General features: G+C 46.7%; 1 protein-coding gene across 7 annotated transcripts in view; it reads right to left on the bottom strand.

Annotated features, from left to right (window-relative positions):
* The window catches only part of ank3b (ankyrin 3b), an 85,580-nt gene that overhangs the window by 30,103 nt on the left and 29,561 nt on the right, over nt 1-25,916 (bottom strand). For all 7 annotated transcript variants that reach the window (XM_077000597.1, XM_077000598.1, XM_077000599.1 and 4 more), the window contains exons 4-25: nt 24,578-24,676; nt 23,290-23,388; nt 22,281-22,466; nt 21,431-21,454; nt 19,966-20,064; nt 18,642-18,740; nt 17,815-17,913; nt 17,334-17,531; nt 16,543-16,641; nt 16,125-16,223; nt 15,399-15,497; nt 14,692-14,889; nt 12,450-12,548; nt 11,299-11,397; nt 9,443-9,640; nt 7,592-7,690; nt 6,274-6,372; nt 6,028-6,126; nt 4,272-4,367; nt 3,649-3,721; nt 3,416-3,475; nt 244-367 (exon numbers count right to left, since the gene is read on the bottom strand). In XM_077000597.1, coding sequence (XP_076856712.1) covers nt 244-367; nt 3,416-3,475; nt 3,649-3,721; nt 4,272-4,367; nt 6,028-6,126; nt 6,274-6,372; nt 7,592-7,690; nt 9,443-9,640; nt 11,299-11,397; nt 12,450-12,548; nt 14,692-14,889; nt 15,399-15,497; nt 16,125-16,223; nt 16,543-16,641; nt 17,334-17,531; nt 17,815-17,913; nt 18,642-18,740; nt 19,966-20,064; nt 21,431-21,454; nt 22,281-22,466; nt 23,290-23,388; nt 24,578-24,676 — 2,444 coding nt within the window. The remainder of the gene's footprint in view (nt 1-243; nt 368-3,415; nt 3,476-3,648; nt 3,722-4,271; nt 4,368-6,027; nt 6,127-6,273; nt 6,373-7,591; nt 7,691-9,442; nt 9,641-11,298; nt 11,398-12,449; nt 12,549-14,691; nt 14,890-15,398; nt 15,498-16,124; nt 16,224-16,542; nt 16,642-17,333; nt 17,532-17,814; nt 17,914-18,641; nt 18,741-19,965; nt 20,065-21,430; nt 21,455-22,280; nt 22,467-23,289; nt 23,389-24,577; nt 24,677-25,916) is intronic.

The following is a 25,916-nucleotide window of genomic DNA, read 5'->3' as shown; positions in this document are numbered from 1 at the left end:
CACATCTAAGCATTCTGTTGACCAGAGGAGATGCTGGCATAGTGCTTATTGGGAGTCCTTTTGGGTTAGACATTAAGATAAACAGCTGAGGCCTTCCCAACTTCAGCATACATCACACCGCTAGAGTCAACGTGCACGTGAGAAGAGAGGTCAGAGCTAGGAGATGTATTTAGCACGTTTGCGTATATGCGTCCGCGTGCGCTTGTGAACAGCCGGTGCGTGTAGCGGCCAGATGGACGATACCTTGAAGAGCGGGCTCCGATGCTGAAACCCACGTAGCCCTCCTGGGGCAGCGAGTCGTCCCCCAACTCCCGGAGGTCCTGAGGGCCCAGGTACTTGTCCGTTTCCCCCGTCATGGCATCGTCACCTAGTGGAGGACATAATCAGCGAGGAACCGCAGGGACGGAGGGGATGGGGTGTCCTGGAGACAGTGTGCGTGGCCTGCTCCGGACCCGGAAGGACTGCAGTCTGGACTGGGTCGTCACACTGTTCTAGCACACCTACACGGGCTGACACGGGCTGTGTCTGATTGGCCAAACTGCGCTAGGCCCTGGTGTTCCAGGATGAGGGCAGGATACCCTGTCATGGGGGAGTTCTTGATGAACTGGAGACAGCTCTCCCCTCAGTATAGTAAATCCATTCAGCTACTTCTGGCCTGGTTCCACAGGATACCAGACTGGCTGCCTCAACGATTCTACATATAGATATGACAGCCCTTCTTAACCTTATCATCATCAAACAGTGATAATTAATAATAGTAATAACTTAACATGGTACAGGTACACATCATCAAGGTAGAAAGGGCAATGAATATTTTCTATGTGTGTCTATAATTAACTACAAAAAGAATATTATAGAAGATATAATAAAGAAGGATGAGTTAAAGAGAGAAAATTTCACACTGGTGTACAAGTGCACTATGAGCTAAGGGCTCCTAAACAGAACGGCAGGGTTAAAAGAAAAACTACAGCAAGTGTACACTACACAGAGAGAGAGAGAGAGAAAGAGAGAGAGAGAGAGAGAACTGGGGGGAGACAGCATTCCAACAGTGACAAAGCAGTCCCTACCCCCCTGCCCCTGCTGCTTATTGCCACGGTAACCCTTCCCCATGAAACCAGTTGTGCTGTACCATAACTGAGCCTCTCTCCCCATTTCTTCCAGTCTCTCAGTCACACGCACACAGACACAGAAGTACAGTCCTCATAAATGACCCCCCCACCCCACACACACACTCACACACACCCTCACTCCCTATCTTGAAAAAAAGGGGGAAAGCACATACCATTAACAAGCGCTATGAACAGCCTCTCTTTCAACTGCAAGCTTGATACACAACAAAACTTTTCTGAGCAAGTGAGTGGCTCAGGCTGAGCACCCAGGACACACACACACACACACACAGACACACAGACACAAACATACAGATCAACTTTCTTTCGCTTGGACTGCCTTGCCTGTGTACTGCTAAATCTATCATGTTGCGGGGCACATAAGTCCAGCAGCGTAAACACACCCCGCCGGCGGCTCCCTGAATAACGCGGGACTCTTACACGTCCGAGCAGCCATGGCCCCTGCTCCCGCTGTGTCAACAAGTCTCAAAATCCAGCTCCTGTCTGCTCACTCCATGTGTCCTGCTCGAAATCCACGCAGAAACGTAGTCCGCTCTGTGCACACTCCCCCTCTCTCTCTCACACACACACACACACACGCATGCACATTTGCGCGCGCTGTCTGCAAACCCTCCCCTCGGCTCCTGAGGAGAGCCCAATCTACGCGGGAGCACGGAGACCGGCGAGACAAAACTCGGGGCGGCATTGCCGGGATGCACATAGCTCTGTGATTGGCCCATGGCCCTCCCCATGTCCCCTACATCCTGGAACAATACAGGGGAGTGGGAGGGTGTCTCTATGGCACTGGGTCTTAGGTATACTCCGTAATCCGACTCTGAAGAACAGAAGGGGGAACAAAAGAACCCCTTTACTGGCAGGAGAACAGACGGGTGGGAGGGAGAGGCAGCCAGCCACCTGACTCTCCCCCCAATCCCAAATTGCAGAGTCCAAACCCCAACTACACACAGAGCAAGGCCTTGTTTAATGCCACTGTTTGCAGCCTGAGGATTATAAGCTTCACTGTATACAAATATTTAATCAATAGAATTTTTGTTCCATAGTTAACCCTCTATTCTACTACACTTCTTAACTACAAGTCTGGGGCTGTTCATAACCTAGGAGTCACTAAATCCTTCACATCACACGTTTACACCTTCTAAAAGCAATCATCGACATCGATTTCAGTCCTGCTTGCAAGGAATCCAAAGCATTGCTACTAGTGAATCCAAACAGGATGTGGCAAAGTCGTCTGTGTTCATATGACCAAGCTTATTTGTGTAATGTGTAAATAAGCCTCTATCTGTGCAATACCAGTGGAATTATGTTAGCATGCATGAGTATCAGTTAACAGTAACTAGACCCAGCACACACACACACACACGGGATTCTAAGACTTAGACCATGTATCATTCTATATTTTTGCTATATGTCCTACTCCTAGGTAGGTGATATAAACTGAGATTATAACATCAATGTCAAAGCCTAGCCTTGCTCATGTATGGCCAGACCTGTGTTGTAGTGTCTACATAACAGCAAAAAAAGGAAAAAACTTACAAAAAAAAAAATGCTGCTTACAAAAAAAAAAACAATTGTCAAACATTTTAATTCATGTGCTGCTGGGATAAAGAAATGGAGATTACATTCACAGTTGTATGACTGTAGTATACGCTGCACATCATAAATGACCTGAAGTGTAAATGGCATATCGACACAGAGCAGTCTAAGATTCACTAGCTCACAAAAGCGGCCAATCAGTGCCCTGCAAGGTGGTGTTAAATAAGCCCAAAGTTTTGACAGAATTGCTCATTCCCCCATATCCACCACATCAGACCAACCTCCATATACCACTCCATCCTACCCAACAGGGTCTTTGAAAAAGCCATCCATTAAAGGCTGAGTAAAAGCTAAGGTATAGCCAAGCATATGCGCTGATGACTTCTTTATTGTCTCCAGTCCTTTAAAGCCTGCCCTATTTTCCACCAAGCGAACACACACTGAAAAAAAAGAAAACTCTTGTCTATTGAGCTGCAGTTTACAGACTGGCTACGTGCACAAAATCCAGATTGTCTGAAATACAGTTTCGAAGGCATTCTGGTGGTGATATTTAAACGTCTGCAGCACAAAAAAAAGAGAGAGGCATATTCAAGCATGTTATATGGAGTTCCCCTAGCAACCAGCACAAAGCCGTATTTGAGTACAGTGAGGAAAGAAAGTTGGTTAGTTTGGAGTGAGTGGAGTGGAAAAAGTTTGGACTCTCAAACAGCTACAGAAAAATGATTAAAAAAAAGAAAATGAACAAAAAATACCTTCATCAACATCTGAAATATAGTCCTCACTGAGCATTTCGGGTACATTGGCCCTACGAACTGTGTAATTTAAACATGAAGAGTTAGGAGTAATAACCAAGTGAGTGAAGAAACCAAAACATTAGTATTCAAATTTAAACAGAAAAACATCAAAACAATGTAAAAACAATAATCAGTAAAGCACAGTAATTAAAATGCATGCTTGGTGCAGCCAAGTGGCTGCAGAAGTTTACCTTCGTCATCAGACATATCCAGGACTTCGTTCATTGTTTCCGGAACATTCATCTTATGCTTCTCAGTTACCGTCTGTGAAAAAACAACAGTTCAAAACAGCATTCAAAACAGCTGAAAAGGCATCGACTGGTGTTCAGAGTGGATTCACTGGCCACACTGCCTTAGCTGAACTGACCTGGATTTTAGCACCAGCTGTTTACCAGTGGAACAAAATGTTGCCCCCCCCCCAAAAAAAAACACAAAAAACACCAATAAGTCAATAACTGCCCCCCCCCCATATAACAAGCACAAAAACCTTTCTTCATCTAAACCTGCTTTACTTCTCTCCACTACAAAATAAACATTTTTGCTGATTAATTGTTTGTTGGTTGTGAGACATTTCATACAACATTGGCCAGTATGCAGTGGTTAGGATGTGCTTTTAGAGTGTATAACACCTTATTTTGCTGTAATAACACATGCTTCTAACCTAATATCAATTGTACTGTCTGCACTGTGCTGTATTGTCTTGCACTTTCTGTTCTATGTTGGACACCTGGTTCCTCAAGGAACATTGTTTTGTTTCAATATGTACTTGTATATAGCTGAAATGACAATCCTCTCTGACTCTGTTGTGCCTCACCAGGGTGGTCAGGGTCTCCTCTGTCACGACCTTGAGTGTGTCCACCACCGATATGTAACCCAACCGTCGGGCAATGGACAGAGCTGTGTTTCCGTTCTGTACAAGAAAGAAAGAAAGAAACTTAAACAGTATTTCATAGTACAATATTCAAGACACAGAAGGGAATAGATAATAATCTGGATGAACTTAGCATTTCAATCTTCCCAATGTTCAAGCCAGATGATTCAAGGAACAAAACCTGAGGAATTTATTGAGCATACTGGAGGATGCATTTTGGATATGAGTGGGCACATGTTCTCCTTGGCAGTTGGCGGTAGGAAGTAGACCTTCCACACAGTGACTGAAATACCAATCAGTGGTGGCCATGAATCACCACTGTTGGAAAATGCAGATGCCAACAGCAACTAGAAGCTGCCACTGCATAGTCAGTGAGAGCTGCCAAATGTAGGGGGCAGCCACAGCTCACTTGTGCCTTTTGCATGTGCCATAAGAAATATAAATAAACATTCAAATATTGGGAGATTCCTTGGATTGGATTGAGCATGTGCATGTGTAAAACTTTTTCAACCTTTGTGGAGTCCAGTGAATCCTCCCTGTCTGCTTTATATCTAGCAAACCCTAGTAGTACGCTGGCCTGAAGAGCACACTGTTTAGATGAATTGAATGGTATTTTGTTGAAAAGGGTATTGAGAATGAGGGTTTTCTTAAACATTTGTGTATATTATAGTCAGAAGTCGATTAAATGGTGCTCGGGTTAACTTTCCCAAAAAATAAATATCCAGGATGTTGTATTACTGCAGCTGAGTCTGTTACAGTTTCCTACTTGGCATTGTGAAGGAGCCGGAGGGGTTCCATTCATACCAGGCGGAGATGACGTTCACTTGAGACTGGGACCGTTCCAAGGGCTCTAGTGGGAGTGCGTAAGAGTGTGAGGCACCCCACCCTCCATCATAGCCCAGCTTAATAACAGTTTAACCCTTTTATCCATCCAAGTGCCTTGGGCCTTGTGTTTAAGATTTTAATCCCTTACCTAACGAGCACTGATACACCAATCCAGAATTCAGTTGCTCTTAGCAACAATTCCTCTTTCAGTTTGAGTTTGCCAAACGAGTAATCTCTTATTGGTTACTTTGTTGTTTCTTTGTATGTTAGAATGTTCTTATTGGTTTCTCTAGGTTATCAGTTTTATCAAGAAAGCAATTTGAAGTATTGGTGAATTCAGAAAGTATGTTGGCCAGCAGTATTTATTGTGTACTGCTGAATACTTCCTCCCTGTTCCTCCTTGTTGGCTACAATTAATAATGGAGAAGACATGCACACTTTCAACATCTTTTGTATGATGAACAAAGTGTGTAAAGCATGTAGGTGTTTTTCAATGATATTAACTTGAATTTAGGCTACAGGGCTAAATAATATTTCTAAGCCTATTCTGCTAACATTACTGGATCACCCACTGTTTCAACATCACTGATTCGCAACCACATAAATATTTATAATACACGTTAAGGCGCTTAAAGCGTCAAATCAATCCAATCAGCTACAAGAAGGAAACGAAGGGACCTATGTCTAAATGCTGTCATCTGTAGTGCTACCATATATCAAAACAATATGTCATTGTTTTTTATTGTCGATTTATTAGGAAGCAAACCTGAATTTCACTGCATGTGGTAAACATGACAGTAGAACTTTGACATTGATTCAAACTTACACACTTACACACACTCACACACACTTACACACACACACACACACTCACCACTGTGAGCTCATTGGGGGAGGCACCGTGCTGCAGAAGAAGGTTAATGATGTGTGTGTGGCCTTGTTGGGCAGCCTGGTGTAGGGGTGTGTAGCCATTCTACACAAAGACAGATGGAGAACAAAGGGCATTAGTACCTCTTAGTGAACGTGAAGCTGCACAAGACGCTACATATGTGACACTCAGCATGTAGATTTGGGGCTATTATACGACGTTAGCATGAGGGCCTCTGTACTTTGGATTCACCTTAGTTTTGGCATTGACTTTAGCTTGGTTCTTCAGGAGGAAGTGCACCATCTTCACGTTGCCATAGTGACAGGCGACATGCAGTGGAGTGTACCCCATCTGCAGAGAAAAAAGGGGAAATGAGTGAGGGAGACAGTCGGGGGGAGATAAAGGGAGAGGGCGAGAGAAAGAGGGAGAGAGAAAGAGAGAGAGAGGGAGAGAGAGCAAGAGAGAGAGAGAGAAGGAGAGAGAGAGAGAGAGAGGGAGAGAGAGCAAGAGAGAGAGAGAGAAGGAGAGAGAGAGAGAGAGAGAGAGAGAGAGAGAGAGAGAAGGAGCAGGAAGAAAATTATTCCATTCACTCAGTGGAACACTGGAACTCTGAAGGTTTTTTTTATGAAGAGAGACATGTTGCCCATATCCCACCCACAATTCCAATCTGAGCAACTGCTATCTCATCCTGGCCAGCATTCTCTGTCCTGCTCAGCGTCTGCGATGCCCTCAGGCTATTTTAATCTCACCCTTATTTTAATTTTTATTCCGTTTTCTGTGTGGGAGTGCACCTAATTCTGCAGACACCTCTCTCTGCCTCTGCCTCACTGTGCTCGCATAAGGCTGCATCATCCTCTGTGGATCACTCTGGGAGAGTGAGTGCTCTGGGAGAGTGTGTGCTCTGGGAGAGTGTGTGCTCTGGGAGAGTGTGTGCTCTGGGAGAGTGTGTGCTCTAGGAGAGTGTGTGCTCTGGGAGAGTGAGTGCTCTGGGAGAGTGTGTGCTCTGGGAGAGTGTGTGCTCTGGGAGAGTGAGTGCTCTGGGAGAGTGTGTGCTCTGGGAGAGTGTGTGCTCCGGGAGAGTGTGTGCTCTGGGAGAGTGAGTGCTCTGGGAGAGTGTGTGCTCCGGGAGAGTGTGTGCTCTGGGAGAGTGAGTGCTCTGGGAGAGTGTGTGCTTTGGGAGAGTGAGTGCTCTGGGAGAGTGTGTGCTTTGGGAGAGTGTGTGCTCTGGGAGAGTGTGTGCTTTGGGAGAGTGTGTGCTCTGGGAGAGTGTGTGCTCTGTGGTCTGTGGAGTATCGATCAGCCTGCTGTCTGCCAGACTGACTTTTCCTTCATCACTACGGTTGTACCCAGTGACCTTGAGCAGCTATGTTTGTATTTGAACAACCCACAGTGAGCTGAGGGAACAGTGTGTGTGTGTGTGTGTGTGTGTGTGTGTGTGTGTGTGTGTGTGTGTGTGTGTGTGTGTGTGTGTGTGTGTGTGTGAATGTAACCCCATGTTAGGCATTTGTAGTTCACATTAGTCGTTACAGCGCTGTGGTTGCTTTGTCAGTGGGATAATCATATGGTGTACCTTAGTTTCGGGGTCCACGATGGCGCCTTGGTTAACCAGCACTTCAGCCACATTCACTTTGTCCTCTTGGGCCACCAAGTGAAGGGCTGTCAATCCACTCTGAAAACAGCCAAACTCAAACCCTTCAAACCATTTTGCTTCTCACTTAGTCTTTGTAATTCCTCACCCATGACAGACACTCCCCACTGAATGGTAGTATTGCCAGTCTAAGAGAGCTGAGTTGTCTGAGATATATCACTGCCAAGAACCTTATTACCTATGAAGGAGGGCACTACTCATTTGGCTAGTTAAACAACTGAGAGGACAACTGAGAACAAATGAGAACATCGTTGTGTAAATGAAAAACTCTGTTGTAAAAACCCCCCACCCCCCAAGCGTGTGGTGTTTTTGTCGGGAGTTACTAATGGCATTGATAAATTCTTCATTCTAGATGAAAATATCAAAATATTGACTGGTAAATTACCAGTTATTTACAGATATTGAACTCTGACTGACAGCATTCTGAACACAAGGGCAGCGAAACCTAAAGACAAGTCTGAACTGTTCCAAACATTCCAAACCTAAAGAGGGATTAATATTGGTGCACTACTATTACAGCTTTATAATTAAAGGCATAATGTTCATTAGAATAACAACACTTTTTAACCATTTTTACAATAGCTCTAGTCAAAATTAAATTGAAATTAAAAGAGAAATCAAACTAAAAAACAGTAAAACAATAGAAAATACAAGGCAGGTGCATTAAAACATTAAAGGTAAAACATTAAAAACTAATGAATAACTAATCTGAGCAGATATTAACCTTGCTCTAAGCATACCTAGATCATTAAGAGACCTCTGGTCAGCTTATGGCTATAGAAAAGTCTTCCTCAGCACTCCGTAGTAGGAGTGGGTGTGACTAGTGTGTCACTGTAAGGAGATCTTGGAGCTCTTGAAGTAACATACCTAATAATCAATTCAATGAGGCAGGACTACGGGAAGGTCAACAAGAGTTACTTCAATTCTGAAAGACTCAGGTAGCCACTGCAACTGTCTGACAACGTGAGAAATATGCTCCCTCATTCTTATGTGGGTCAAACTCTGTGCTGCAGCATTCTGTCCTATCTCAGTTAGAAATGGGAGTTCTTTGGTAGACCAGAAAGAAGATTGTTAAAGTAGTCCACAAGAGATGACACTAGAGCAAGTATGAGGGCTAAAGAGAAACTAAAAGAGAAACTAGGTCCATTACATGTGTGGGTACGTTATGAACGAGTCATTACGTGTGGGTACATTATGAACAAGTCATTACATATGTGAGTATGTTATGAACGAGTCATTACATGTGTGGGTACATTATGAACGAGTCATTACACGTGTGGGTACATTATGAACGAGTCATTACACGTGTGGGTACGTTATGACCGAGTCATTACACGTGTGGGTACGTTACGACAGAGTCATTACACGTGTGGGTACGTTATGACAGAGTCATTACACGTGTGGGTACGTTATGACCGAGTCATTACACGTGTGGGTACGTTACGACAGAGTCATTACACGTGTGGGTACGTTATGACCGAGTCATTACATGTGTGGGTATGTTATGAATGAGTCATTACACATGTGGGTACATTATGAACGAGTCATTACATGTGGGTACGTTATGAACAAGACATTACGTGTGTGGGTACGTTATGAACGAGTCATTACATGTGAGGGTATGTTATGACAGTTATTACATGTGGGTACATTATGAACGAGTCATTACATGTGGGTACGTTATGAACAAGACATTACGTGTGTGGGTACGTTATGAACGAGTCATTACATGTGTGGGTATGTTATGAACGAGTCTTTTTAGGAAGCCCTCACCTTGTTTGCCAGGTTGATGGAGGTATCACGGGCAAGCAGCAGGGTGACCATGTCCACGTTGCCCTCCTGGGCAGCCAGGTGAAGCGGTGTGATGCCCTGCCGGGTTACGGCGTTGGTGTCCGCTCCGTATTCGAGCAGGGTGGTGGCAATCTCCATCTGATTCTTCTTGGCAGCTATGTGCAGAGGCGTGTAGCCATTCTGAGAGAGAGAAGGTGGGAGAGGCCAGGTTTAAGAAACATGAAGGTCATTTCTGGGGTGCTTTTAGAGCTGCATTTCTCCTTAAATCACTTGTTTATTCTTCATGACTCATGACTTCATGACTGTTGAGGTACTGCATGTAAAATGTGAGCTCATTCCAGAGCACCAGGCAGAAAGAAAATACATTTCCCATGCTGCCTTGCATAGGATGTCTGCAAAACCCATGAGCCTCCAAACCACCAGCGCCTCTGCCACTGTCTCATGTAGATTCATAACATTTCCTAAACAGTAACCAGCCATGGCAAACTGCTTCCTCCTAATTTAACAGAGCAAGCATCAGATGATGACAAAACGAGCATCAGATGATGACTGCGAGGAAAAAAGAGGGTGCATTTTGAGAATGGAAAGAAGATGGAAAAAAGAAACAATTTTTTTGTGTGTGTTAGTGAAGGAGATGCCAGAAGCAGTACTGATGTCATAGCAGCGGAGGCTGGAGTGGGCCAGGCAGAACTGGTTCTGGCTCTGCCTCTGGTACTTGCTTATCATGATGGAAACAAATAAATATATGGGTCAGCGTTTTTGCCCAGGGGTGCCAGGGGGCTCGCTTGGGGTCAGACAAAAGCAATGTAGAACGTCACTCAGCACCAGCATACAGGCATCCCATATGAACTCGAGTGAGCGATTAAAAGGGGAACGGACTCAAAACAAAAAGGGCTTAACAGATCCCACATTCCAGAAACTCAGCGCCATTGCATTGATGGTTTGAACTGTGATGGGGCAGACGCTGTTTGTGCACGCGCACAAACCCAAATGCATACAATTGTTCAGAGTCAACTGAGATGAGACAGAGAAGATCCAGAACATCTCACCACAGACCAAAGACGTTGGCCTGATGGGAGAGTGTAATTGGCTGGAGGCCAAAGCAGTTACTTTGAGAGACCCTGAAGGATGAATTATTCCTTGCAGGGAGTCTGGAGGTAGCAGAGGTATGGGCAGCAGGGCTGTGCGGCAGGCAGCAGGGCTGTGCGGCAGGCAGCAGGGCTGTGCGGCAGGCAGCCGAGCGTGGTGGAGAGGCGTGGGAATGAGGACACCCACACGCTCAGCAGCTCACGACTGGTGGGCTGTTGGACTCCGAGACGGATGATGGAAAAAGAAAGGAATGTTGCTGGGAAGCACCGTGTGTATGTGTGTGCTGGGCTCCTAGGAACTGTGTCCGTGTGCTGTGCGTACTGAAGGCGGTGTGTGTGTGTGTGTGTGTGTGTGTGTGTGTGTGTGTGTGTGTGTGTGTGTGTGTGTGTGTGTAACTCTCTGTAGACCAAATTGGAACATCTGACATTTGTACAAATTGTACATTTTTCAAATAATACTGGTTACTGAAGTTAAAGATGTGTATGGTGAAGGGTGTATGAGGAGGTGTAGCACTTATTAGCTTCATTAATCATTATGTCAGTGGAAGGTCCCTATAAAGACTGTAAACAAGACTGTGTTCATGTGTGTGTATTTGTGTGTGTGAGTGAGCGTGCGTGTGCACAGACGTGCTTGTTGGATGTGTAGGTTAGTTGGTGTAACATTAATTAACTACAGTAATCATTATGTCAATGCAAGTTGCTTTAAATGAGGACCTAAACACAAGTGTGTGTGGAAATATAAGTCAGTACCTTGGCTGCAGCGTGAGGTGAAGCACCCTGATCCAGGAGGAGGAGAGCCACTTTCTGGTTATCGTAGTGTGCAGCTACATGCAGTGGAGTTAGTCCACTCTACAATCAGTCACAATGCGCATGTGCATACACGCACGTGCACACACGCGCACACGCACACACACACACACACACACACACACACACACACACACACACACACACACACACACACACACACACACACAAACACACATACACACACAAATTGCATTTGAATTTGAGACAAACTATCAGTTTGATTCAAAACACTCATTTGAACTGAGAAACCCGGTCCAGTTCTGGAGCCCTAGGACCCTCCCGAGAGAATGTGGCTAGCATGCATATCAGACTTCATCATCTATAGTGGCGTCCGACAATCTGTTACTTCCATACTAAAACCGGGTGTGGCGGATTTCAAGCAGAATTCCCCACTAAGATGCATCGTTTAACCCCAAACGAGTGAGCACCGTCCAATAGGAATGTCTCCTACGTCCATGGCACAGTCCTGACTTTTGGCTTAGGTTACCTGACAAAAGGAGAAGTGCTTCTTTGTGAAATGTTGCCAGAAATCCCTGTTTCGATCTTTAAGAACTGGATTACTAAGTTTTTACTTGAAGTTTTCACTGGTAATAAAATATTTTGCTATGAATATCTTTTATGACATCAAAAAATTTATAATAGGATCTAGAGCTGTAAAAACTGTCACTGCCAAAGCATGCCACAGGCTCAAGATAAAGTGTGTTCTTTTGTGGTGGTGGTTGTGTGGTGGTGTAATACACTGGCTTTTCTGCTCAAAATAAATCCTTTCCAGTCATTACACAATAGATTGAAAAGTGCAAAGGGGATTTTCATGATCCAAAATGAGCAGTTCTTCGAAAACAGGCTACAGTTGGAGCAACCAAAAACGGATCTAAAATGACTCATGTGTAAATGTACTTCCGTAATACGTCCCTCCCCTTTTACTGCAGTCATTTTCTCCCCGTAACAGAAAACGTTCAGAGACAGCAGAGATGGAATCACCCCTGACGGCATTCATGCGCTACGTTTCAGACAGTGGATGGTTGATGAGAAGGTCTGGGCTCCTTGCACCCAGTCGTCTACTGGCTCAGCTGCCGGCTGCACTACGGTACCTTTCCAGATGCATCTGGAGGGGCTCTCTTCTGCAGCAGGAGGTTGGCAACTTCCATCTTGCCGTATTTAGCTGCCACGTGTAGCGGAGTGAATCCCTTCTGGAAGGAGAAAAGGTTAAAAGAGAAACCAAATCTCAGTTATAATCATGTGGTAATGTATCCTATAGTCTCTTGTAACAACGCAAATCGAACCGTGCCCAAAGTTGACCTGGCATCGGTCTCATCTTCGCAAGCGGAGCCTTTGAGGTGTTGACAGAAGTGTGTGTGTGTGTGTGTGTGTGTGTATGCTCAAGGGAAACGCCCTAATATGTGTTGTGAAGTTTTCCATCCTGTTGAGAAATCCAACCCAAGGGCTGTTTGATGCTACCACCAAAGGTGAAGCAGAGCCCTTCTACTGAGAGAACATGGCTGAGAGCATGAAGAGAAATCCAAGCTTGGGCTGCTATCTGTGATGATGTTGTTTCACATCTTCAAAGTAACACCAGCCATTCTGCTGCTGGGGGCTGGCCAATGTCCAAGAGAACAACTGGACTTGTGAGTGCTTCATTGGTGCCAAAGGGCCTTGGAACTAGGAAGCATATAATGCAAGCTGTGGCTTCCCTCTGGTCCACCTGCTCAAACAGGCTGGGCATATTGAGCAGGTCCTTGCTCACAGTGGCTCAGTATGGAGTTGTTACTGGTGACTAGCTCTAAAACCACAGCAACTGCCCTCCCTCAGTTCTCCTCATTCAAAGCCTTAGTAACAAAAAGAAGCTTAATCATGGCCGGACGTCTTATGTTGAAATCCTAAGTGTTTTGTGATGTTGGTCAGGCTAATTCATCATTCAGTAGCATGAGGTCACAATGCCAACAAACACATTCAATCAGTTCTTCCTCATCAGTATATACCCACAATGCAAAGCCTGGCAGCTCTTCAGCCATGTTTGTTTAGGGCTGTATGCCAGCCACAGCAACAAAGAAGAAGTGCACACTGGGAGAAAAGGAGTTTGTGCCACACAAAGTTGGGACAGACAGTGGAATGCACTGGGGCAACTAGCAGTCTGAGGAATCCTCTAAGTCTTTCTCTCAGTATTACAGGGGGCCATTTATGTTTGAAGCTCTGTGCCAGGGTGTGGCATGATGTGCTTATCTGAGGGTCACCTTCACTCTTACACACACCCACACACCCACTCACGAGATGTAGTGCAGAGATGGCCAAAGAAAAAAATCTGCACTGAATAGAATATTTGGTAAATATATGCCCTAGTCTAGGTACTATACACATACATCCTCAAGAGCTTTCAAAGGAACAGTAAGTCCTTGTCAAAGACACATCAATCATTCATTAACCATAACTCAACTGTGTCAAACGCCTAGCTGTGCCAGTCATGACCTTTTCCACGGTGCCTTGAGAAGAGGAACGAAGGCAAGGCTGCTGCCTGCCCGAGCGCCTCGCTCTGTCAGAACCGCCGAGTCAGAATCTAGCAGCGTAGCGGTCTGCCTTGACAGATCCTCCTGCCTCCTTTACGCTCCAGCAGGCCAAACGCGTGGAAACAGCCGGGTGGAGAACAGCCAGCTGCATTGAAGCGCTGGAGCTGGAAATGAAAGCCGTGGCGTGGGACTACGCCCTGTGGATGTGGCAGGGAAACCGTGCCACCCCATCTCTATTACCAGGGCCAGTGAGGGAGCAGAAGGGGAGACCCTAATAAACCGAGACCTGTTTAAAGAATATCTGTTAGTTGGGCTGACGGGAGCATGTGTGGTGTGTGTTTATGTGTGTGTCTCCCACACACGACAGTGCTAACAGTGCCAGCCGCCTCCAGACATGCCAGAGAGGCAGACTGGCCTGACGTGCAGCAGTACATGAATCACTCACTCACACACACACACACATACACACACACACACACACACACACACACACACACACACGCACACACACACACACACACACACACACACACACACACACACACACACACACACTGCACTGCAGAGGCACCAAACATCCTACAATGTCTTCATAATCCCTACAGCATAGGTCCCAGTGTTTGGCATTGTGTGCATCATTTTTTTAAAACCAGGCTACATATATAGATGTATAAGGAAAAAAAAGTATTTACAGCATTTAGAGTTTATAGTTATTTACAGTTAGCCCAAGATCAGCTAACCATAAAACCCAACAGCAAACACCAGGTTAGGGGTTCGATGCCCACACGTGTGTGTGTGTGTGTGTGTGTGTGTGTGTGTGTGTGAGGCTGACCTTCGTCGTGATGCCCAGCGAGGCGCCCTGCTCCAGCAGGGTGGAGGCCACGTCTTTGTGGCCCTCGCGGGCGGCCAGGTGTAGGGGCGTGTACCCCGACGAGCTGGTGGTGTCAGGACAGGCGCCGCTCTGAAGCAGCTGCTGCACAATGTCCGGCTTCCCCAGCCGACTGGCCACGTGCAGCGGGGTCTGGTCATCCTGTACACACATACACACACACACGTGCGACACACACACGTGCGACACACACACGTGTGAACACACAGACATTCACATTTGTTCCCTCAATAAATCAACAAATCTTTATTTTTTTCTCAGTATTTCAAAGAAATATATTTATGGAATTTCACTCCTAAATAAAGCAACGATGTTGACACATTAACAAATAACCAAACCAGATGTTTCTTATTAGCACAGGAATGCTACGTACATCATCCCAGCATTTACATCTCGGCTTTACAGTCCGTTGACTAATACAGACTTAATGATGCTTTCTAACTCAGCAGAAGGACTGCAGAATGTGAATTCATTCACTTACATTATGCACGTCCCTATACAAAACCAGCACAGGTAGCGTCTCTGATGTGTGTGATACATTAGCTACAGTTTTGCACAGACCAAACATGCTGCACAGGCAGAAGAGCATCGCTAGACGTACATTAAAAACATGACCTACACTTGTTTAGGTGTCTGTGTGTCCGTCTTACCTTGGATGTGGCGTTGACTTGAGCTCCGTTCTGCACCAGGTACTTGACCACACCCGTCTGTCCAGCCCTGGCGGCCATGTGCAGTGCTGTCTCGCCCCTCTACAACACACACACACACAAGCCCCCAGTAAAGAAGCTTCTGGGGAAATGTGCCACTGCGCAGTGTGTGTGTGTGTGTGTGTGTGTGTGAGTCCACGTGCATGTGTGTCCAACCCCCTTTCCTCCTATGCAGTTCATGTCTTTATTATGACTGCTACAACCCACAGTACACCACACACAGCCCAGAGCACGCTCCTACGGAAACTGTGGCCCAGGGCAGGCCGGGCGTCTGTCTGACACTGGCGGGGTGCGGGTGGAGGGAGCGTGGTGGAGGGTGGAGCAGCTGAATATGACTGCAGTCTGACTGCAGGCCTGGAACTGTAATTAGGAGTGTTAGCAGACCAGACCTGCTCTCAGACCTTTGTTTAAGCACTACGAGTAAGACTATTATTACCCTAAAAGGCCTTAATGCAGGGAGACATGGGCAGAGCACAGAGAGATAAACCGTAAGGCAATAAGGCGATGGCAGGCTTGCGACCGGACCGTCTCTCTGGGGAAGAATTCTTTCTATTGTTCTAATTTGACATTATTAAGCTCTTTTTAGTGATTGGCTGGGTGTTGTGAAATGTGTGTGTGTGGGTGTGTGTGTGTATGCCTGGGTGGGTGCAGGGTTGCTCCAGTTCTCACCACATTGGATGTGTTTGGTGACGCGCCATGATTCATCAACTGTGTCACAATGTTTTCGTGTCCCATGAAGGCAGCCACATGAATCGGTGTGAGTCCCGACTGGTGGAATAAGAAAAAAAGAGAAAGACAAACATACACACAGAGAAAGAGAGAGAGAAAACACTCATTTAAATTAATGTGAGCTCACCCCCCAATGGCGAGGCTCTCATCACAAAACAGTAACCACATGGTGCCTAACAGAAGATAAACAGGCCACTCAACATGTCCGCAAACATTTGCAGCAGCCTGTCAAAGCTGAGATCATTCCATTGTTCCATTCTGAGTAACACACTGATCGCAGATGCAAAATCACAGCACCCCACGGCTGACCACACACACACAGACGAAACTACTCATTCTCTCTCTGACTCTGTCTCACCTCCGTCACTGCCTGGATGGAGGCGCCGTGCTTCAGCAGTAACTCCATCACTTTGATCCTGTTCTTCTTGCAGGCGATGTGGAGCGGGGTAAAGCCATTCTAAAAAGCAGAGCCCACAGTCAGAATGGGTGGCTGTTCCTTCCAGCCGCACGCGGTGTGAAGAAGAACCCCTTTGTTGGGTTGGCTTCCTCAGCCTTCAGATGTACCAGGTGAACACTGTGGTTTTCACACTGCTGTGTGTGTGTGTGTGTGTGTGTGTGTGTGTGTGTGTGGCGGGGTGGGGGGGGGGGGGGGGGGGTCCTTTCAGTTTCTTCCCTTTTTTGCTCTTTAGCAAACTTCAGGGACCCACCCATTCTGTTCCGTTTACTTAAGGTTATGACAGCATGCTCGCTCTGTGTGTGCATGTGTGTGCGTGTGTGTGTGTGTTTGTGGGTGTGTGTGTGTGTGGGAGTGTGCACATGTTTTACAGATTACCATGTAGCTGTTCAGGGACAAAGCAGACCTAATGTAACAAGATTGTCCATGGAAATAAGTCCTGCTCTGTGTTCCATGTCCCAGATGAGTGGGCAGTATTTGAGGAGAGGCCCATTCATTTGGAAGGAAAAGGACGACGAACACAGAATGAGACCCAGGGTGGGATTTGTGAGGGGGTCACTGGGAATTCATCTGCACATGGAAAACTTAACAAGCTTCCGCATATACAGAAACGCCACAGTTTTAACCAGCGGCTATTGGCTGACGACCCAGGCGCTGGCCACACGTGGAGGCCAGTTCTGCCGTTCTGCACCCACCAGAGCTTTGGCGTTGGGGTTGGCCTTCTTGTCCACGATGACCTTCGCCACCTTGTAGTGTCCGCAGTGGGCGGCCACGTGCAGGGCGGTCAGGTAGTCGTTGGTGACGTCGTCGACCGGCACGTCGTGGTGGAGCAGGAGCTGCACACAGTTCAGGTGGTCTCCCTGCGTGGCCATGTGCAGCGGGGACAGGCCGTTCTGTGGGGTACACGCACACCATCAGCGTCTGTCACTGCTTCGTGTGGGGTAAATGCGAGTCATTCAACATGTTCTGGGTTAGGAGCTTGTTTCCTAAGACACACTCCCCCCCGTGAGCTGTGGCCTTTATTAGGAACTGGCCGAGCTGAACTGCACAGTGACATTCAGTCATTGTTACACTGGAGAGAGTGCAGTAGACATCTCTAATTCTAGGAGATGCTGAAGCATCATGAAGCCTTCGTTGGCGTTAAGGCCACATGTGATGATGATGATGAGAGCGTACTTTAGTCTTGGACAGAATCTGAGCTCCACGGTCCAACAGCATCTCCACGACCTGTTCATGACCACTCCGGGCTCCGCAGTGCAGAGGGGTCAGACCATCCTGTGGGTGTGAGAAACACACGCACATGCACAGGCACACACATGCACACACACACACACACACACACACACACACACACACACACACACACACACACACACACACACACACACACACACACACACAGACATAAACATTCATTTTCCAGCCCTTGTCACAAAGACATTGGATAGCAACCTGGCCCTGGGAGAGCCTCCGTCATGTCACAGCTCTCCACCCGAGTCTCCACAGAGCCTTGCGGGGTCATTTCTGCCATGGGCGTAGCAATGGGACCCTGTTTTACATGCGTGCTTCAGTGTCTGCAGTACACTAAAGCATAGCGGAGCTATTCGTCACTTCGCAATAATGATAATGTCGAGCACATGTTGCCCCGCAGCGATGAGACCACTATCATTCTCCTGAGTCAGGCTTTTTAAGTTGTGAAACTGGTATAAGCAATAACTGCTGGGGTCGCATCATGGAGACGTGTGCTTTTCATGGGTTTACTGGGACAAGAAATAAAGGGGTGGTTAAATTTGGTTAAGCCACGCCCATCACAAATTAATGCGTATTTGATAAGAATGGTTGTACTAGACTTAATTACTGCTACTGACTCAGAAAATAACCATTGTAGCATTTTAAAAAGAATTCCAAAATGTACAGTACAGTACCTACCACACCAAAACAAGATGCAAATGTGTCACTTCCTGAGGTTTAAATATACATGACACAGTTGGCGTGACCCTGACCTTGGTTTTGGCGTTGATTCGTGCTCCTCTGTCCAGCAACAGCTTGACCATGTTCCCGTTCCCTCTCTTTGACGCCACGTGGAGAGGAGTGATGTCATTCTGTAACAGTCAGGGGCAGAACAAATGACACACGAGAAACAGTGAGACAAACCACCCACCATTACCATTAAGACATTCGTTTAAGAATTCTTGTTTGTTATATTTTATTTTTCAGAGTACAGTGATACTGACTATCATATGTCATAGTTGAAACTCCTCAAAGTGTTACTCTGTGCAAAGCACAGCATCCTCTAGTGAGGGGCTGACCCACAGTGATGGACTGAACCACACTACCCTGTAGTGAGGGGCTGAACCACACCACCCTCTAGTGAGGGGCTGTACCACACCACCCACTAGTGAGGGGCTGTACCACACCACCCTCTAGTGAGGGGCTGTACCACACCACCCTCTAGTGAGGGGGTGTACCACACCACCCTCTAGTGAGGGGCTGTACCACACCACCCTCTAGTGAGGTGCTGTACCACACCACCCTCTAGTGAGGTGCTGTACCACACCACCCTCTAGTGAGGGGCTGTACCACACCACCCTCTAGTGAGGGGCTGTACCACACCACCCTCTAGTGAGGGGCTGTACCACACCACCCTCTAGTGAGGGGCTGTACCACACCACCCTCTAGTGAGGGGCTGACCCACAGTGATGGACTGAACCACACTACCCTCTAGTGAGGGGCTGAAACACAGTGAGGGTCTAAACCACACCACTCCCCTCTGATAACACTGAAAGCAAATTCAGTGAATCACCCCTAATTACCATCATGCTGAACTGTAACTTGTCCTTCTTCATACTGTGACTGATCACTAAGCTGATACACAATGATGGATGTGCACCAGCAGGCTGTACCTGGACATTCAGACGTGAGGGGGGTGTTTTCACATAAGACTAAGCGATCACGTTACACACTTGCCTAGTGCGTAGAACAGATCAATAGAGCAGTCAAGGACGAAGGAGCACACTTATGCTTCCTTTGCCAAGTCTGTCTTTCACATCTGCTAGTTATTTTTGATCAGGTCAATGTGGCATATAAATGTATAAATCGAACAAGAGCCCTGAGATATTCTGAGCTATGTGTATATTTCAGTAAATGATCATGTGCTGAAACTCCCAGACCATGCAGTCTAAATACGCACTCTCAGAATGGGGCACACAGAATGTCTAGAGCACTCAGGAGGGCTGCAGCTGTGTGCGTGTGTGTGTATGTGTGTGTGTGTGTGTGTGTGTGTGTGTGTGTAGAAATGGTATCATGGCCATCTATACAGACTCTTACCCTGGCGCTGAAGTCCACCGCAGCCCCACGGTTGAGGAGCAGCGTAGCCACGTTGATGTTGCCGTAGTGGGCGGCGATGTGTAGCGGTGTGAAGCCGCTCTGGAGAAGCAGTGGAGGGGAGAGGTCAGAGGGGAGAGAAGAAGGGGTCAAGGTTTCTGAAGTGGACATCCCAGGGTCACAATCGGACCTCTCTGAAGGTCCGGGCGCGTGACGATAACGTGACGTGAGCGCAGGAGCCACGCGAGGAGCCGCTCGTCCCTCCAGCCAACATCAACCGCACCACCAAACGCGGGACACTTTCTTCACTGCCGGGCCGGTATGAGAGGCCCGTGCTGGAGGTGAGGCGGTGGGCTGGTGTGGAGGGACGTGTGCTTCTCGTGGCTTTACCGAGCCCTTCAACCACAGTGCTGCCAGAGTGACGTGGTGGACCAGCGGAGGGAGCCGGTGCAGATGCGGACAGGTGGCCAAACATGCCCGCACAACCTCCATAACCTCCGTAGCAGGCAAGGATACGCTGCACATTAGCCGTTAGTCAAAAGTCGCCGTCGTTTTTCTTGTGACTTGTCAAAGCTAAGGCTGAGTAAAAAAAGAATATGTATGCTGCTTTTGGAGAGTGTACTCCTACAGCTCATTACAATCACGGGGGGGTGGGGGGGGGGTGTGGAAATAACTACGCAAGAAGTTGCAGAACAGGCCATTGAATCTATGAGGGTGCCTTGCCTCGAGGATTGGCCAGTGATGTTAGTGAACAGCTGGGTGTCATAGGTCAGTGTTTTAGTCACTGGTGTATCATGCGTAGCCACTGGGGCCAGTAATGCTGGCATTCGAGGTGGAGCTTTCTTGCAACCATGCTGACACACAGAAGATCAGAAGAAGCAGACATTTGGAATGAGAGGAGAGAAAGAGAGGGAGATAGAGAGATGACTCTAGATTTAAGTGGTCCTTGGAGCTGAGCATGTGAAGGAAGGGTCCAGGAGTTGGGATCATAGTAGAGGCACGCCCCCTAGAGGAGAACTGCAGCCAAACTGCACATTTCTGTTTTTGACGCAGACCTTTTAATACATTATTGGTCAGAAAGGCTGTATTATGGCCTTTTCATAGAATTTTATATAGGAGACAATAACATTTATAATACTTGGTGTTTGAAAGACCCCATTGCCCTAGGCAAGCCAATCAGACATGAATACTATTTGCCTATAAATCTTTGCATCTGATCAATGATAGTAACTGGAGCATTCTTCTCCATGCCTCTGACTGCAGAATTCCTCTTCCAGCAGTGCAGTTCATCTCCATAAACCCATCCCCTCCACCCCACAGCGCCATGAGCACCAATCCCGTTGAGAGCGAACAATCGGCCGAACCAATGAGAGAAAGCGGAGCACATGAGTGGGCGGGGTGACACAGCAGCAGCGGGGGGGCGGGCAAGTGCGGGCGGGGGGAGGGACGTAGAGGGTTGCATATGTACCTCTGTTGTTCTATTCACCATCAGCTACGGCAGTGCCCGCCCACCGGCCGAGAGGGAGAGAGAATGGGACGGTTAGTGGTTCACAGAGTCACAATGAACATTCACAAGAAACACAACACAGCACAAAAAATGACAAATAAAAACAACAACAACACAAGCACACAATAACACCATGAGCTTTCAACTGGATGGTGCTTGAAGAATCCACCAGCCTCTAAAGCACTGAGGTTTCATCTATTACTCTTTAGGAAAGAGTGATGTTCCACATCATCAAGGAGAGTGCTTTGGGTTTTTTTGTTTGTTTTTATGAAACATTTGGGAAACATTTTTATGTTTGTTAATTAGCAATACGACCATTTACAGCACCATCACATGGTTTTGGCGTGAGTTTCAGTTTTTATTAAAACAGACTGGGGAAAAAATTCTGATCTGGGGGAAAATAAATCCTGAAATTAAAGGAAATACAGGAAATCCACCCAGCACCATCAAGTTCTAAGAAGACATGATGAGTGGGACATTGTGTTGGGGTGTGTGCAGGAGTTCAGGAGGGGTGTGTTCAGGAATTCAGGAGGGGTGTGTTCAGGAGTGGTGTGTGCAGGAGTTCAGGAGGGGCGTGTTTAGGAATTCAGGAGGGGTGTGTGTAGGAGTTCAGGTGGGGCGTGTTCAGGAGGGGCGTGTTCAGGAGTTCAGGAGGGGTGTGTGTAGGAGTTCAGGTGGGGCGTATTCAGGAGTTCAGGAGGGGTGTGTTCAGGAGTTCAGGTGGGGCGTGTTCAGGAGTTCAGAAGGGGCGTGTTCAGGAGTTCTGGAGGGGTGTGTTCAGGAGCTGAGAGGGTCGGTGGGCCTCGGCTACCTTGGACTCCACGTCGGCGTTGTGGTCGTTCTGGAGGAGCAGGGCAGCTGCCTTGGTGTCGTCCTTGCGGGCTGCGATGTGCAGGGCGGGCAGACGCACCTTCCCCTTCGTATCGTTCTCCAGGAGCAGCGAGACCACCTGGTCATGGCCCTGCTGTAGGGCTACGGCCAACGGCGTGAAGCCGTCCTACGCACACAGACGAACACTCACTGGAGTGTAGGAACAGTCCAACGCTGGACACCTTCCCATTAGGCATTTTCATTAGCAATGCAGTGAGTTGTGAGAACAAGAATCTTTCATTCATTATTCATCTGTAAATCATCACAACGTTGCCCCCGCAGAATAACTTACTGTTTCTTTAATTAACAAATCTGTGCATAAATAGAACTCCAACAAACATAAATCAAAGTTTGACCAAAATGAGAAAACAGAAAAATGAACGATAATAACTTTAATATATTTTTTATCCCAGGGTTTATTCCATAACCCTGAACTTTGGTCTGTCCCATGCTCCAGGGACCAGGACTTCTTAGAGCATGCTAGAACTGTTCCCGCATGACGTTTATATACTTTTTTATGTCTGAATGTGCAGACATGCTGCTGATGGTGCAAAACTTCCTAATGTACTCTCAGTAACAGAGGCATCTGAGTCCTTGGGAATTTGTAACATTACGTCACATATACACAAAAACACACTTGCAAGCGCACACGCTTGCCAAAACAAACCCTAACTGCACACTTAAACGTCAGCCTTCCTTACCCTTAAATAGAACATATGCAAAGAAGGTGTCTAAGGATTTAAGAACCTCCTTCCATACCAGACAGCCAACGTATCACTCTAATGACAAAACAATCCCACAAAATGCTACCAAGTAAGCAGAATATGACCAGCTCATAAGAAGAAGTAATCCATAGTTTAAAGCATTGCACTCATTTGGAACTCATGGAGAGGGCTGGGGAGGCCTCTGTGTGTCAGACGTGTGCGGGTGGAGGCAGGTGGTGCGTGTACCTCGGTGGCGATGCTCTGGCTGGAGCCGTTGTCCAGCAGGAACTGCACCACATCCAGGTGGTTTTCTTGAGCAGCCATGTAGAGCGGCGTGAAGCCATTCTGTGGATTCACACAGAGAGATGGACAAATGCTTAAATGTACACACACACACACACACACACACACACACACACACACACACACACACACACACACTCATGATGCTGACTGATGGACAGACTCAGTGAGGTAACAGCTTTGGGTGTTGAAACATGGTCACCACTGCACTTGCTATAACTTTGGTTTCCCTCTGTGCAAGTGTGTGTGTGTGTGTGTGTTTATGATGTGAATGTCATGTGTTGATTGGAGTCACAGAGTAAGAACCTTCTCATGACCTTAGCTGACCCTTCACCACAAGAGTGCTTCTATTTTTGCTGCTACATTTTAAGAGCTGTGGTGAGCCACACTTAGGAAAAGTTCTTCTCTCCTCAGATAATCATGTCACATGTCACTGATGCAGCACAGTGTGTGTGTGTGTGTGTGTGTGTGTGTGTGTGTGTGTGTGTGTGTGTGTGTGTGTGTGTGTGTGTGTGTGTGTGAGAGAGAGAAAGGGAGCTGCTGTTTCATCTCTGTTCACTCATTGTATCAGGGATACACCCACTCTCTCCACACACACATACACACACACTCCCACACAGCTCTGATAGGATAGCTAGAAAGCTTCTGCTTTAAGAGTGAATGTTCCCACACATTTATAGGTTCTCTGGGAGACACGTTTGAATATTACATTCCCTTAGTGGATCACAGCTGGATCACTAAAGTCCAGCTGTGGGGCTCCTCTCCAACCTACAGGCTTCATTAACTGTGCTGGCCATACAGCAGTGTAGCTAATGATACAGTGTGCAACCCTGCACAGAAACCGCAAGTTCAATTCCTGGATAATGCACAGGCAAGCATGTGTGTGTGTGTGTGTGTGTGTGTGTGTGTGTGTGTGTGTGTGTGTGTGTGTGTGTGTGTGTGTGTGTGTGTGTGTGTGTGTGTGCGTCAGTGTTTAAAAGATAAGAGAGAGAGATAGAGACAAGATAACTAAAGAATTTTACTGAAAACCAATTTTACTGTATGGTTTTCAGTAAAATTCTTTAGTTATCTTGTCTCTATCTCTCTCTCTTATCTCTTAAACACTGACCCAGGCTTTGTTCTGGGTCAAATTCAGGACAGAGGAGACACCTATATTTGTTCAAATACGTCTTTGAAAAACAATGTGTGCAAACACCATTTTCAGTTAGCGCCTTCAAGGTGTGGGCCTCACCTGAGATTGTGCGTTGATGTTGGCTCCATTGGACACCAGCTCTTTGACCACTTCCGTTTGGCCAGCGAGGGACGCTATGTGCAGAGCTGTGTTTCCTTTCTGTGGATTGGACAAGACATGTCACAATATGGCTAGATATGTTCTGCTAACGTGTTTGCAACTGCTAGCACCTAGCAGCCTGCACTGTTAGTCGTGTCCATACCAGTCCTGGCTAAAAGCTCCACTAGTACTATTCAGACCACCATTGGTGTTCCCATTGGTGTACTGCACTCTTCTGAATGGAGATCTCTGATATTGTTTCTGGGATCTGCAGGGGGTTCAGGCCTATACAGAACTGTAGTGGGGTCAGGGTATCCCACACTTGATGGTGACTTGATTGTGCTACAGGTTTGAAGTCGGCCTCTAGGTTCGTCTTCCACAACCTTTTCGAGTTCTTGACGAAGGCTCTTGAGTCCTGTTGATGCTGTGCAGTCTAAAGAGTTCCAGGATCCATGTGTGGGGCATTGAATCGTATGCTTTGTTGTAGACAATCCAGGTAGTGCACAGGTTGGTCTGTCTCGTTTTACAGTCTTGAGTTTTATCCACCAGTAACTGGTGCTTGGCTTCCTCTGGTGTTCCTGCTCATGTATAGCGCCATCTCCTTACCGATCTTAGCCTCAGGTTATTGACAGATAGTTGAATGGATCTGGCCTTTTATAGGGTTCCTTCATGATCTGGACTGTCCAATCGCTTCCAAGGCCAAATTTGAAATTGTTTTAAGAAATGTATGATTATTTTATTTTGCTTAATTTGTGGTGAACCTTATTAGAATGATTTAAAACAAAGGCTATTGGATATGCATTTATCCTTTTGCCTGGCTACTCTGTGGTGACTGAACTTTGCTTGGTTTACAGCCCTGGCTCTAGATAACCTGTGAATAAAACAAACTCCGGGTGCTGGTCTTGTATTTATCACACTCTCTGGTTACTAGGATATTAATCACTTACCTATGATTATTACCGGTAAATAAACATACTCTTAGCAATAATGCAGGTGAATAGAGTGGGCAGACAAATTTTGGGTAGACAAAAAAAATTAATGTTGGTGACTTTAATGAGTTCAGACTGAAGTGAACTAATCATTAATGAAATAATGTATTAGTATTAGTACATTTTCCATGCTAATGAAGGTGGTGCATCAATTGCTCTTCTCAATTGTGATGGTCAAATTATTGAGGTGTTCACATCTCTACACGTTTAAAATGGGCAGTCTAGGGCCTGGTCATGGCCTGGCGGTAGGGAACTGGTCTTGTGACCGGAGGGTCATGGGTTCAATTCCCAGACCTGAGGCCATGACTGAG

Source organism: Brachyhypopomus gauderio, chromosome 3, assembly GCF_052324685.1.
Source record: "Brachyhypopomus gauderio isolate BG-103 chromosome 3, BGAUD_0.2, whole genome shotgun sequence".
NCBI classification, from domain to species: domain Eukaryota; kingdom Metazoa; phylum Chordata; class Actinopteri; order Gymnotiformes; family Hypopomidae; genus Brachyhypopomus; species Brachyhypopomus gauderio.
The sequence above is the reverse complement of the archived record's forward strand: the minus strand, read 5'-3'. Positions and strand labels throughout refer to the sequence as shown.